Source organism: Bradysia coprophila, chromosome III (genome assembly GCF_014529535.1).
Source record: "Bradysia coprophila strain Holo2 chromosome III, BU_Bcop_v1, whole genome shotgun sequence".
Classification (NCBI taxonomy): Eukaryota; Metazoa; Arthropoda; class Insecta; order Diptera; family Sciaridae; genus Bradysia; species Bradysia coprophila.
Window position 1 is genome coordinate 3,751,539 of NC_050736.1, and position 14,389 is coordinate 3,765,927.

The window sequence follows — 14,389 nt, forward strand, 5'->3', positions numbered from 1 at the left end:
TGAAGAGCGCTCACCCCTTGGCAAATTTCTAGCCTACATTTTTAAGCAAAAATCTTCGTTTTTTGATGATTGATTTGATGATTTCTTTGAACGAAAATGTTTTACTTTTTCAAAAAAAGATTTTCGTTCAGAGAAATCATCAAAAAATGAAGATTTTTGCATACAAATGTAGGCTAGAAATTTGCCAAGGGGTGAGCGCTCTAAAGTCGAGATCCCAAATTCAACAATATCAATTTAATTTTTTTCGACTATTTCTGAATCAATTTTCTTTCTTATTTTGTAGAAAAATGAATCCAAACTAAGGAATTTCAAATGGCCTACAGTTGTCCAATTGCCACAAACAAGGTTTTTGGATTTGAATTATGACTGTCTTCTCCATTATCTTAATGTTCAGGATCTGACCAGAGCATCAGAATCATGTCAAACTATTAAATACGTAGCATGTGAAGCATTCAAATATGAGTGGAAAGATAAAATGATATCCCTGAGCACCGATTGGTTCGACTATCAAAAAGCAACTCCGGAAATTTTACGCAACTTCGGCAACCAATTGCAGAAAATTCACATACTTTTCAGCGAAAATTGGAACGATAATTTCGGATGATAGTGGAAAAATGCAGTAGTGTTCAGTTAACCTGTCTATATCGAATGAAAAAGTAGAACAGAATTCGATATGGGTGGATATGACACATGACAGTGACGTAGCGGATTTTATTTGTCATTACAAGGAAGTGAAAAAATTGGCACTCCATCACATCGATCAGCCATTGGACTACAAAGATCTGTTAAAATTGAGCGAACATTTACCGAAATTGAAGGAGTTCGAGATCAGCAGTAGTCGCTCCAATCTTAATCATCAGGCGATCGTTAAATTTTTAATGGGCAGTAAGCAGTTGGTAACACTAATCATTGACCGTAAATTGGAAAATGTTTTAGAAGTAAGTGAAAAAATACAGAGGAAGCTGGCACATCAAAATGGATTGTTGATTGTAATTTTTCGAGAAAGAAACTTTTAATTCAAAAAAAAATTTAATCAAACATGAATTGAAATGGTGAGTCTCACTACATCTAAGGCAATTATTGTAGAGTAAATTTGAAATAAAAATTTTAATCTAAATGTCTCTGCGTTTATAATAGCTGAAAGAAATAGCCACACCATGGATTAGGTTATGGGCTCAAAAACGCTTGAATCCGAATCTTCCGGAAACGCAGGAACGGTACGAACTGCGTACGAATTTGTTGTTTCACTAACTTTACAAGCCTCACTCCTCATTTCGACAAATTAAGGATTTTTTTTGAGTTAAAACAATTTTATTTTTTTTATTTGATTATTTTTCTTTATCACAGAACATATTTCATATAATAGTTATTTTCGCAATTCCTTTCCATAATCATCACCTTTCCATGTATCCATTTAATTTCGTTTTGAAGGTATTTATTTCGCTGTATTCCCAGAACAGAGCAATATGAACTTTTTTTTTCGCACGCTAAAGAACTTGATTGAGATGCGTTGCAGTAGGAAGTCACTAGATCTTACCTCGCCCGTTTTCCTTTTCATAATTTTGCCCAGCTTCCTTATAAAAATTTCAGTCACCGGACCAATAGTACCAAAGGTCTCAAAAGCGAGCGGTGTTAATTCGTACTAGCGTTTCAGCTCAATGTAATTGTTGTGCTTTGACCGTTCAGCCTGATCTGCCGCCGCTCTGCATTTGATCGAGATTAGTTTTAGATAAGAGCTAGTGGTTGTGTTGACTACCGTTTCATCCCATATGATCCTTGAGACCATAAGGCTCAAAACAATGGGTTCGACAATATCAATAAGGAAAGAAAATTAGCGTACCAGTGCCTTTTGATTGTAATAACAGTGGGTGCTGCGAAAGTCCTTCGTTACATGAGGGATCAATTTTTATACTATTTTTGATATTATTTTGCAAAGGTAAAGTCTACATAGCCTAAAATCTACCGTTCAAAACGTAATAGTAATTTGCGTGTCTGTCTTGGGCAGCGGGTTTTATACTTTTTTGTGTGTTGTAGCCCGAACAAAGTACCATTGGACCAAATTACAAAATTTTTCTCGTAATTTGTTCACTCACGAAAAGTTGTATACGCACCTGTTGTGGACTGTAGGTCTTATTCACATTGGGCTACAACTCGCGAAATTACCTAAAATCTACCGTCCACAACTGATACGTAAATAACTAATGTGTTACCATCGAAGAGAAATATGACGGTCAAGAGAACCACAATATCCTTCACAACCTACTCACCTTTTATTATTTCTAAGGTAATATTCAGCCGTCCTGTAAAATAGTTGTGCCCAGTTAACATCCTAAAAAAATCCATGTATTAAGTGTTTCAGTGCATTGAGCTTGCGCGCGCACGTTTATAATACGAAGTCGAGCTTATGCATGTGCATGGTAATTGTTTACAGATAATAGTAAATTATTCACCTTTGTCAACATGTTTATTTAGACACTTGGGGAGTTATTGCATGAGCCGAAGGCGAATGTTATAACCCCAAGTGTCTAAATAAACATTTGGACAGAGGTGAATACGCTATTTTATCTACCGACGGCGAAATAATACCACTTCTTCACTGCTATTATTTCACCTAGGTAGATAAAAACCCTTACAAATGTAATAACAACAGTTCAAATCGTCGCATCGGTATGTAAGACTTTACTGGCTTTCAAATCACGTTACACTTGATCATTTTAATATAAATTTATTGTAAACTATTTGATGATTATTTTAATTATTGGACAGAATATAATACAGTCTTTAACATTTAAAATGTCTCACATAGAATTCAATTGTGTTATTGCGAATTCTCGATGACATTCTCTAAAAAAATGACAGTGAGACATTTCAAATGTTAAAGACTGTAACCCTTAAATTTTGTAAAAATGGAAATCCCACTTATTGCCACTGATATAAAATACCAAAAAACCTGTCATATCCTTTCAAGGTAACAATTTTTTTCCAATCGCCATTTAAATCAACAGCAAAATACAAAGTCTTCCAACACTCAACCTATTATCATTCGCAAGGAAATATTTATTTTGAATGCAAATGCGTATATACCACCGAACCGGAAGTTCAATTAAGAGTTCAACATGACACACTTAAATGAAGCTAAAACAACAACTTAACTTTTAGCATATCGAAAATATATGCCAAATTTCTCTATCTCTCTCACTTCCGAAGAGTGCCGATTTCGGCATGAAACTTTCAAAGAAATGGCATGTACTCGTTGTCATTTCATACTAAGATATAATATACATGCACATATAATATCAGAATATAATCGTTTTATCGTTAAGCAGCTGTACAAAACACTGACTAAGTTTGCTTTGGAAAAAAATTTAAAAAAATAAAAATAAAAATTGTATAATTTTCCAGCTTTGTAGTTCAGTACGGTTGAGGTCGTCGACGTGAATGCATAACCACTAAGCCATCCATAAGTTCGATAAAATCGGAGGTAAACATTTTAAAAATTTAAAGTGTCGCGCGCAGTCGTTGTAAAATTTATGAACGCTAATTAGTCTGATCAGTGAATGGTACGAGTGTTTGAAAACGAATTGCTGCGGTTATAATTAAACATTATCATAAAATTGATATTCAATGCTCAATATCATTGACTTCATTTCGATGATTTATGGTAGTACGAATCGAAAGTGTGGACAGTTAATGTTTACGAGATAGGTTTGCGAAACGTACTATGCAAATCAGTGCATGAATGCATCCACCATTATTTTCATCGAATGAGAAAGACATTTAATCGGCTTTATGTAACTTATCCGTAGATGCTCATGTTAAATGAAAACAGTAGCCGAATGCAACTGGCTTTGTTAAAACATTTGTATAAAGAAGATAAAACCTTAAATGTCATCACAAAGATTGAATAAGAGTTAATAAATGTTGAACATGGCGCTATCTAACCAATCAAATATTATGTTCATCTCATAAATACGCAACTTGATAAAATATTGAAATTTATTGACAAACATCCTCTTACTGAAGAAATATTTTATTTCTGAATGAGTTGCGCAATTTAGTACAATTTAAATCTGTCTGTTTTTGAAACCTATTATCGTACTGTTTATAACTGAATTTTAACGGTGTCTTTCAACATTTCGCATCAACATAATATTGGTATAGCCAACAAATGAGTAATTTTTACATTTTTAACTGATTGGTCGAAGCAAATTGCACACCCAATTGTATGTACAAAGTACATTGAACATCTAGATGTCTAACCGGTAGTTCAATACAATTAAGTGACTATAGTAACTCTGATTCAAATGTTCTTATAAAGGTCACAGTCATAAATATAATAGCAAGAAAAGGACCCATACGGAATATGATGATGCATTTATGTACCAAAAATTGCCTTCGACTTATGCATTAAACTTTCGAAACAGCAAGCGAATCGGATCGTTTACATCTTTTTTTGAATGTATTGGCTAGTGTTCTACTTCTATACAAATTCTTTTAGCTCGTTCGCTTTAACATTCACTTTGATATAACAAGAACACACTGACGTGGACTCATTGCTTCTTTTATATTCTGTTGGTAACTGGTCACAAGCCGTAAAGAAATAATCTCCATTGGGACTATTTTCTGGTCATGTTCCTAATTTATTTATTGACTATTCTAATTAGTCGACAGTCGGACTTTTAGAGGTCACGTGAAAAGTTTCAAAAAATGAACTGGGTATAATACACTCAAATCATTTGTAATTACTTCCTGTTTGGAAACGTTTTGGTTGAAAGTAACAATGGATAAAACGTGAAATTATGATGTGACATGTTCTTCTTTGTACCTGAAACATTGAGTGTCAGAGAATAATAACAATCAAATCGCACCTCAACTTAACGTCATTAAAATCATTAAACCCACTGAGCAAAAAAGTTGTTGAATTTTTGCTCAATTTTTAAGTTGTTAAAATTAATGACTCGATAATATCTAGAACACCTAAAATCCCTGGAGTGTTTGTATTATACTAATTGGAAGAAATTCAAATGCTCTTTCCAGTATGGTACGGAATATTGAATTTTTTTGTGTATAATGTTGTTGGGTACACGATAATACAATCATGTTATATATGCAGTATTCAATAACCAGTACAATACATAAATAATAAAGACGTTGAATTACTTTTCGTTCATTGATTTCAATTTAAATATTAATATAACATTTTTTTGTAATCATTTCTTAATTATTAATGTTGCGTTTTTGTTTCTTCAAGCATTTCCATTGTAGCTTGCTGATAAACGTAAACATATCACGTCATATTTACTAAATCTGCTACTTCTTCTGTTTAATGTATCGCCCAAAACCACTTACAGTGGAGGTGTAACGCAAGTCACAAAGTGGCAGATGATTCGGCTTTTTCCGGTTTTCCTTTGTTTCAGGACGAATTTTTCCCTATTTTAACAATTTTCTTAACAGTACTTTCCTCAGCATCTGCCAACATTTTTTTGTTTTTTTTTTTCTAGAATTTTTTCGGTAAAAATTTTGCTTTTCTTTTTGCGAGTCGAAGCTGTAAGCGTCACTCCACCGATATCAGTTCTTTTGTAAGTGGATAACAGGACTTGCATCGCACCTCCACTGTAAGTGGTTTTGGACGATATCAGTTCTTTTGTAAGAAGAATTTTTTGAGAACTTGGTATAATCCAAAACTATAACTTTATCTTTAAACCGAACTGTATAACTGGCATATTTGCCATGATATAGATCACATAGCTTACGGTTAAAATGCTCATAGCTTCCAAATAAGCGACTTTTTAGTAAAACCCTGAAACAGTGTCGACTAGAATCTAAGACTCTATAACTTTGTCTTTTACACTAGGTTTCCGTCTGCTGTATTTTCCGAGTTATGGCTGACATAGCTTGCACTTAAAACGTTCATAGCTCCCAAATAGACGACTTTTTAGGAAAACCATGAAACACGTGTCGACTGAAATGTGAAACTCTATAAATTTGTTTTTTAAATGAACTTTCTATCTGCCATATTTTCTGATTTATGGGTCCTATAGCTCAATAGCTTAACACGCTCATAGCTCCGAAGTTATAAGCTTTTATAAAAATTCCTTCAAATTTGTTTCTTAGAATTACGTCATTTATATACCCTGAAAATTTCAGCCAAATTCACCGGTAACGGTAAATTCAAAAGTTTTGTTGTAACAGAGTAACAAAGGTTGGTAAAATTCATCAATTTCAAAATGTATGAAAATCCATTTCTTCATAGAAATTTCTTCAAATTTCCAAGTTTTGAAATTTTATATCTCGGCCAAATCTTAACCTTATGAGGCGTGTTGAACTCGTATGGACGCCCAGATTACGAGTAAAATACTTTGGGGTAGTAAGAGCAAAGAGGTAAAAGTCAAAAAGTTCAGTCCTGCGGAAAAAATTTTTGTCAAATTTTTCAGTGTGAACGGACTTGCGTCACGGCCCTTCACTAACGTAGGGCCATGATTTAGTGTTGGAAGCAGGTGGTTTCTTTATTTTTGTCACAGCTTCCAAAAATTTCAGAAAATGGTTCTGCAATATAATGTCAATACAACATGTGTGAGTTACTGTCACCTTTGAACTTTTGAATTGAAAGGAAGGTTAAAAGCTAGGCTTAATTGCTCACACTCTTTTGAAGTCCGACTTCTATTTACCAATATCCTTCGGGGGGAAATAGATACATCACGTTATAATATAGCTATACTAAACTTGGTTGGCTATGAGTACACAATTAGTTCGGTATTCTAAATTGTAGCAATAAAATAATATTAATTATTATTACTGTAACAATAAACTGTAGCCATATATTAAAGACCTTCAGTTCATTAAAAATAGTGTGCATTGTCAAGAGACATTCGCACGACAAAAATTCTATACAATGTTATTACGGAGTATAATCTAGTCAGATTAGGTTTAAATTCAGCCAGTTAGATGCATCAAAATAATACTGAACTACGAGAAGTTCACGAATTATTTTATTGGAAGTAGAAATGTAATGTATGAAGAGAAAATTTTCACTTAGAATTTGCTAGTCATCTGTTACAGTGACTAAATATTCCAAAGGCAATTTATTCTGAGATTTCACCGCGTTTAAACCAAACCAATCAAAGCACATGTTATTCACTAACCGTCACAAAAAGATATTTCCCAAATGAAAATTTATCGGTTTATGCATATCTCTCCTCATTTAACCTGTCACATACGGCTATTCATCTGTTATCGATAACGACGGCAAAAATAATGGGTATTACGGTCCTTTATATAATAAAATTCATGTTAAAAAAAATGAAGTACAAGATTTGAAATCAACAGATTTAAAATACTTTGATCGATGGAAGTACTAGACCCGACCATAATACTGGTCATAAGCTTTCAGTCTATAACAGATTAAGATGGAGTAGGTTTCAAAATTTATGTGCCACCGTTTTCATGATCAACTCAGAAGTCTGTCTTAACCTCCTTCAGAACCTTCTGCGTATCAGTAAGATAAAACACACTAAGCACTGACAATTTCCATTTCAACACTGAGAGCATCAAAAATATTGAAAAATAGTAGGAAGTAATTTGCTATCTCGTTTCTAGATGAGTAAAATTGTCCAAGGACCTCAGCCCGAGTTACTTTTACTCATCGTGATACAAGATATAAAAGATATACTAGGGTCTTCCCTAGGGGCGGAAGAGTCGTATTACCTAGTAAGGTAAAATTTCATAGTCTGTGACTGATTTTAGTACGTTAGTCGCTGTATCAACTTCGACGCCAAGATCTAAAGAAGTAAAATATTTCCCTTCAAACAATTAATGACATTCTAAACAATAGAAGTACCAGATTTAGTAATCATAGCTTAATATAAACGTTGGCCGGAAGTTTTACATTTTTAAAATCCGTTTTAGTAACTAGAATCTCTTATAACTCTTATATCTCAATCTGTCAACTATAGTTTTATTATTAATTTTTCAGTACACAAGGAAAGCAGACCTATGTTCTGTTTGAGTGGATTAAAACGTGGACACATAAAAAGCGAACATGAAAAGAACTTATAGCAACGGTTGTTTTTCAGTATGTTTGGTGATCATAGCCACCGTACACTTTGCCTATTCTTCTGGTTTCGGACGATTATGTCCTAAGTATCCATCGATGCCAAAATTCAATATTACAATGGTACGTAATGTTTGCTAACGCTTCAAAGTTTCTTTTTGTTTTAATCGCAACAATTTAAGTAAATTGAAAAAGTTTAGAATTTTGAAACGCAATTTCGTAGAACATATTAACACATTCAATCAAAACCGCTTTAATGTAGTGTTATTCAAGTAATTTTCAGCGACCTTTTGAATAATTTATTGATTTTCTTTTCTGATTGAACTCACGTAAAAATTATCATAATTTATCGTGTGAGTTTTAAGTGATCGTTTTGCTTTTGTATTTTGTACAGTTCTTAGGAAAATGGTACGAGGTCGAGCGTACATTTTACTTACCTGAAATCGCGTCTAGCTGCACAACTCTCACATTTGATCAGGATAATGAACGTTCCGACTCTGACAGAACATTGGATATTTCAATTGATTCGATAAATCAATGGACAGGCAGTCCCTCTCAAAACATTGGCCACGCATCACGTGAATCGGAAAATTCTTCGATTATGGACTTTCAGGTTACCATTGTATGAAATAGAAGTTTAAGATAGAGAAATGATAAGATTTTGTCTTTGTAGTTTACATCACGATTACCAAATGCCATATCACGGTTTTTGCCTGGTGCAGGACGCTATCAAGTTCTATTTACGGATTATGACAACTTTGCAATATTATGGTCTTGTTCATCGTTCGGGTCATTAGGATATACCGGTAATGAAAACGGACTAATGAATTTTAAAAAGATTTGGTTTTTAATTTGAAATTGTACACAGATCAAATTTGGCTATTGGGCAGAAATCGAACCGATTTTGTTCTGGATACAAGAACGACGATACACGATTCTTTGATCCAGTTAGGATTGGATCCGGAGAGATTAGTGTTAAGTAAAAATGATTACTGCCCCGAATTGTAGGAGCAATAATTGACAAACAAACCGCTGAAAGCCTAATTTGCTCACTTTGGAAATTTTGTGTGTGAAACGTTAGAATTTCATAATGAACTGTGATAGAAATTGTAAAATCAATTTCTCAATCAAATGAAATGTAAGTAGAAAATTTAAATAAAAATCTGAATTAATTATAAACTACACAGCCCAGTCACAGACCTCAGTGTTTTGCTTTCAGTCGACTTCAAAAACTACGACTCACCATCACCACTCACTATCAAAATGTATTGTCAAAGCACCGATTAGTCGAAAAACTATTTATTGTAAAGTTTGAATGATCAAATAACACTTAAACAGAACATTTTTCAACCTTATGTTGTATGTTGTATGTCAACTTTGCCCTGAGACATCGATAACAACTGACCACATTAGTCGATTTTTAGTGATGTCCATGACCTCCATGACCTGACGATCCATGACCAGACGATCCATGACCAGACGATCCATGACCAGACGATCCATGACCAGACGATCCATGACCAGACGATCCATGACCAGACGATCCATGACCAGACGATCCATGACCAGACGATCCATGACCTGACGATCCATGACCAGACGATCCATGACCTGACGATCCATGACCATGTGTTTCGTGTCCATGTCCATGTGATTCGATTTCGTGACCATGACCATGGGATTCAACTCCATGACCGTGAGATTCACGTCCATGACCATGGGATTCACGTCCATGACCGTGAGATTCACGTCCATGTCCATCGTGTCCAGGAGCACCAAAGACTCCAACGATAGCAAAAATGCACAGAAGTAATACGGTGAATAGATTCATTGTTAACTTATTGACACTTGAACTGTGTATAATTAACAACAGAAAATGCATTCGGCTTTTATACAATGCAAAAACAATTACCGATTTGCATGAAGCTCTGGGGCCTATCATGCACCATCTATAAATCAGGTTTGTTCGTTTAGGTAAATTTGGTAATTAGTTTTCGTTGAATTTATCATCGCACCTGTAATCTGGATTTTTGAGTTAGTAATTTTTGGTTGTTTTTCCCAGCCAAACTTGATTTTAAATTTCGACGCGACTGCTATTTTCGTCGCTGATAAACGTATTTAATTACGTTACACATCGCGTTTAACATTTATTTTTAGTTGTTGTCAGATTAATTTCTGAGCTGAAAACAGAATTTTTTTTTGAATCATATGCCTATAAAGTTTCGGGTTATTTTTATCATTTTGAAAACATCCGAACCTTCTATCTATTCTAAAACCTGTTATTTAAAACATTCTCTTATTTTATCTGCAAAGCTACCTTCTCCATTCAAAACGACTGTAGATTAGATTAGATCTCGGATTAGATTCGGGGTGTGGGGAGGTTTATTCAAGTGGAGGCGGAAACCCAGATCCTTTATTTCCTACTCCTAAGCACTACTACTTCTGTTTCTTACTACCGGTTCTTCACCAGAATTCGTTAAGGCGCTTTTCATCTAAAGATGACAAATGCTCATGGCAAAGTTTGCAATATCAGTAATATTGTTAAATGTGTACAATAGCAAGCTTGTACATTGTGTTTGCTGACATGAACTTAAAATGTATTCAAAATAACAATTCAGCACCTGACCCACCCAAGAGGCCTAATTACAATAATTTAGTAAACTTTAGAAATAAATACCCGTTGCCATGAATCGAAATATTTCATTAGTTCGATATTGCCCATCTACGAATTTGTCCTTAGAAATCTTATTACTCGTGGATTCAAACCGAATTGTTTCCGATTTACTCAAGTTATTGTCAGGTTAATATCCAAATCCAAATCGGTTCAGAATTACTCAAGGTATGATGCCATCAAGCGTTACAGACATTTCAGTATTGTCATTTTTCCGACATATTTTTGACCGAGAAATTCTTCAAATCTCTTTTTTACCATGAAGCCACGATGACTCATTTCTGTAAAAATATACAAAAATGTTGAGCACAGTTTCATGTTGAAAAAAATTATTAAAAGAATGTCTCAGCACTCAGCCAAAAAAACTTCACTGAGTTCTATGGATCGTTCAGTCATTAATGACTTAACTCGTTAAGAAAGCATGTTGACCGTGCATCGATATCGATTAAGCTATAAGTTGAGCTAATTGAAATTAATTATATCCAGCAATAAGTAAAACACGGTCATGGTTCTATGTAAAAAAAAAACAAAATTTATTTTCCATTTTTTTCAAAAACTTTAAATTCAAACTAAGCACTTACAGTTGACCAGACTTGTTTATGGTTAGTTAAAATTAAAAATTTTTCTTTCATGAAATCGCATGAAATCATTCGTATTAATTATTAATTTGCATTTATGGTGCATGTGACCATTACATGTTTTTTAATGACAAATTTCTGCATGGAACAAAAATGGGATGGAAAATAGTTATCAGAGTAGAAAGGGTTTAAGATGTTCGTTAAGATTTTGAAAAGCAGTTGCAAAAGAGAATGAACCTTCAACTTAGATGGACGGTAAGTCCGAGTACAGTTTGCTTATCAAAACGGAAATATTTTTGATTTATAGCACTCCAACAAATAGTCGCAAATTCTTGCATCGGTGGTATGATTGATGAGCGTGTCATTATTCTTGTTTCAACATTTTTTAAAAGTATTTTCACATACATTCAACAAATGTCAAAAATGGCAGTCTTCTGCCTTATTCGTAGAATTCTTTATTCAAATAGAAAAACGCTCTAGAGTAAAATTTCGGAAAACTTAATTTTATGACCAGCACAACCAACAACAAGAAAATCCATCTAGGACTTAAAGCCTGTTGAACTTTGTATGCCACAATTATGAGTAAGAACAATTATTTTGTATAAAAGAAATGTGGAATATGTGGAAGAAACAACTTTGGGACGTCAGAGACATAAAAAGTTTTATTGCGATGATTGTAATAATTTCGCTGATAATTTTCTCCGCCATTTCATTCCATGCTAGCTTTTTCAAACATCAGTTCCATCGATTTTAAATTAAACAAAAACAAAAATTTCGTTCACAATATGTGTGAGATTACAAGTGAATTTGTTGACCGAAAAATTCTACAAGGCAATATTTGGCTATATTTATAATTAATAATCAATGCTTTTTTTTAATTATATATGTAATTATATATGTATTATATGCATATATAAAATATCACTATTTTATTACTTATTTATTTATTCAACTGGTATTCAACAAACTGGTGTGTGTGTGTGTAATTATTGTTTCAAATGAATTTGATTTCGTTTTGTCATGTCCGTTCTTCTTAATTTTTTATCTTGTGTTAGTGCGATAAAATTTTTAAATTAAATTTTTTTAGAAAATCATTTAGTCTGTCCAATTTAACGACTATACTATTATTATTTTGTATTCTAAAAAGCTTTGGACTTGCGTTTCAGTTTCACTGATACTTTTCACTAAACGAGATAAATCAACTAGAAGTTTTTATGACTAACTCAACATAAAAATAAAAAACCTAAATGTGCGTGATTTCCCTCTCAGCTCTTTTTCTAACTACCTTTTTCTGATATTTTATTGTTCGATTCTATAGATAAGTAGTGTTTGAGAACAATTAACAATTCTCAGACGACAAGCCTACCATTACAACAACTATCGAATCTATTACTTGATTTGTTCTAAGTATTTTCAACACATTGAAATAATAGAAATTACTTCCGAGGTTCCAAGTTGTGTATTTGATAAGTGGGGTGTTACAGCCCGACCCGAAGGGGAGGGCTGTATTCCCCACTTGTCAAATAACAACTTGAAACCTCGTAAGTACAATGCTTTACGTGATTAGGCAATGTAAATGAAACATGCCGTAACACGTAAAATCTATTACTTCATTTGTTTTAACATGTATAAAAAGGTGTTAAGTGCAGACTTTGCTACTCATTAGATCCTAGTTGTCGATAACAGATGATTAGCCGGCCGTAAAAGGGCAACTTGTGCTTTTGTTACTGTGCATGATTCTATGTTAAATATGTAGAGAATCATATTACATTTTTTAATAAATGTGATTTCGACATTGTTTAACAATGAGTGGTAACATAACTGTATGCCTATTGAGAATGTAGTGATAAGACCAAATGTATAGTTGGACCTAGGCCTATCCATTGTAACTATAAATAAATAAAAGATCTAGTTGTTTGAAAGTAGCAGTTTGGTAGTATCGTCTTTCTATTCCTTTTGTACGAAGTTCTGAATTTTTCCCTCAAATTAACTAATGTAACAGCTGAAGAAGAACGCCAAAAATTTTCATGGTTATTAGTTCATAATTTAGATTCTTAAAAAATGTACCTATTTATGCTGCTAGAACCGAAGGGTGACGCACTACTTCATTTATTCCATTTAATTTCATACGATTCAGTCGATTTGGTACATGCAGTCCAAGCAATACGTCACCCCTTAATTGGAACTGTAAAATGGTATCACGGATTAAGGTGGAGTACGTTCTACCACTCCCAAATCCAAGATACCATTGAACAATTCAAGTAGCGTAAATATACGTTCTATGGACCGGACGACTGAAAATTCACTGAATCAACAGTAAAGCACATTTTACAGGCGAGAGGCATTATAAAGACAATTTTTACTATCACGTCAACTAAAGTGGTTCAACCAAAAGCAGTAAGATTTTGTTTCTTCCTATTTTCAGTAAATTTTATTTCGTAACTAATGTCATCACTCTGCATTATAGTAGTTTTAGTTCGTACCAGGGAAACTCGTTAAATTAGAAAATAGTTAGCTTGTTGAAAGAAAATTTGCTGTTTTTTTGTTTGTTTTAAATAGAATAAATAAAAATAAATTAATTAACTTAGCTAATTACAAAAGTATCACTAAGTTCTTTTTGTACAAATTAGTGAAAATGAAAACTTTTTGTGCAAATTATTTAATGTTCTCGTATTCTTTTGGTTTTAAGTTTATTTTACTGGTTTTTTTACCTCTAAATATAAGTTTTGTATATATAAATATATAATTCTTCAATAGTTTTCTCACTTTTTTTATTCCACTTTTTAATTTATTATTGCGTTTATAGGACTGACTTAATTTTTATTTACTACTGCTAAACGTTTTTTCGGTAAACGACCAATTTACTTATTTTGTTTTGCCGTAACTGTATTTTTTTTTCATTTTGTATACGTCTCATATTTTAATCTATTTATTGTTAAATAGTAACTATCTATTGATTCTAATTTTCAGTTGTGACCATTTTAAAGAATTCTTCAAGATTTTGTATATAAAAGTTGAAACGAAAAAGTGCATCGATTTCTGAAATATTTGTTTATTTGTTGCTCGAAAAATCTCCCATTTCATACTACA

General features: G+C 33.1%; 2 protein-coding genes across 3 annotated transcripts; one reads left to right on the forward strand and one right to left on the reverse strand.

Moving 5' to 3' along the window:
• Positions 1-3,383: 3,383 nt before the first annotated feature.
• Positions 3,384-9,245, forward strand: LOC119077831 (apolipoprotein D). 2 transcript variants are annotated; one of them, XM_037185149.1, is made up of 5 exons: positions 3,384-3,481; positions 7,973-8,173; positions 8,445-8,663; positions 8,724-8,856; positions 8,919-9,245. In XM_037185149.1, the coding sequence occupies exons 2-5, from the start codon at positions 8,039-8,041 to the stop codon at positions 9,056-9,058; spliced, it is 627 nt and encodes a 208-aa protein (XP_037041044.1). In that variant the 5' UTR covers positions 3,384-3,481; positions 7,973-8,038; the 3' UTR covers positions 9,059-9,245. The 2 variants fall into 2 exon arrangements, with proteins under 2 accessions (XP_037041044.1, XP_037041052.1); XM_037185157.1 differs by having other exon boundaries at positions 3,410-3,560.
• Positions 9,246-9,333: 88 nt separating this feature from the next.
• LOC119078002 (holotricin-3-like) lies at positions 9,334-9,923 on the reverse strand. Its single transcript, XM_037185385.1, has one exon. The coding sequence runs from the start codon at positions 9,879-9,881 to the stop codon at positions 9,471-9,473; it is 411 nt and encodes a 136-aa protein (XP_037041280.1). The 5' UTR covers positions 9,882-9,923; the 3' UTR covers positions 9,334-9,470.
• Positions 9,924-14,389: the final 4,466 nt, after the last annotated feature.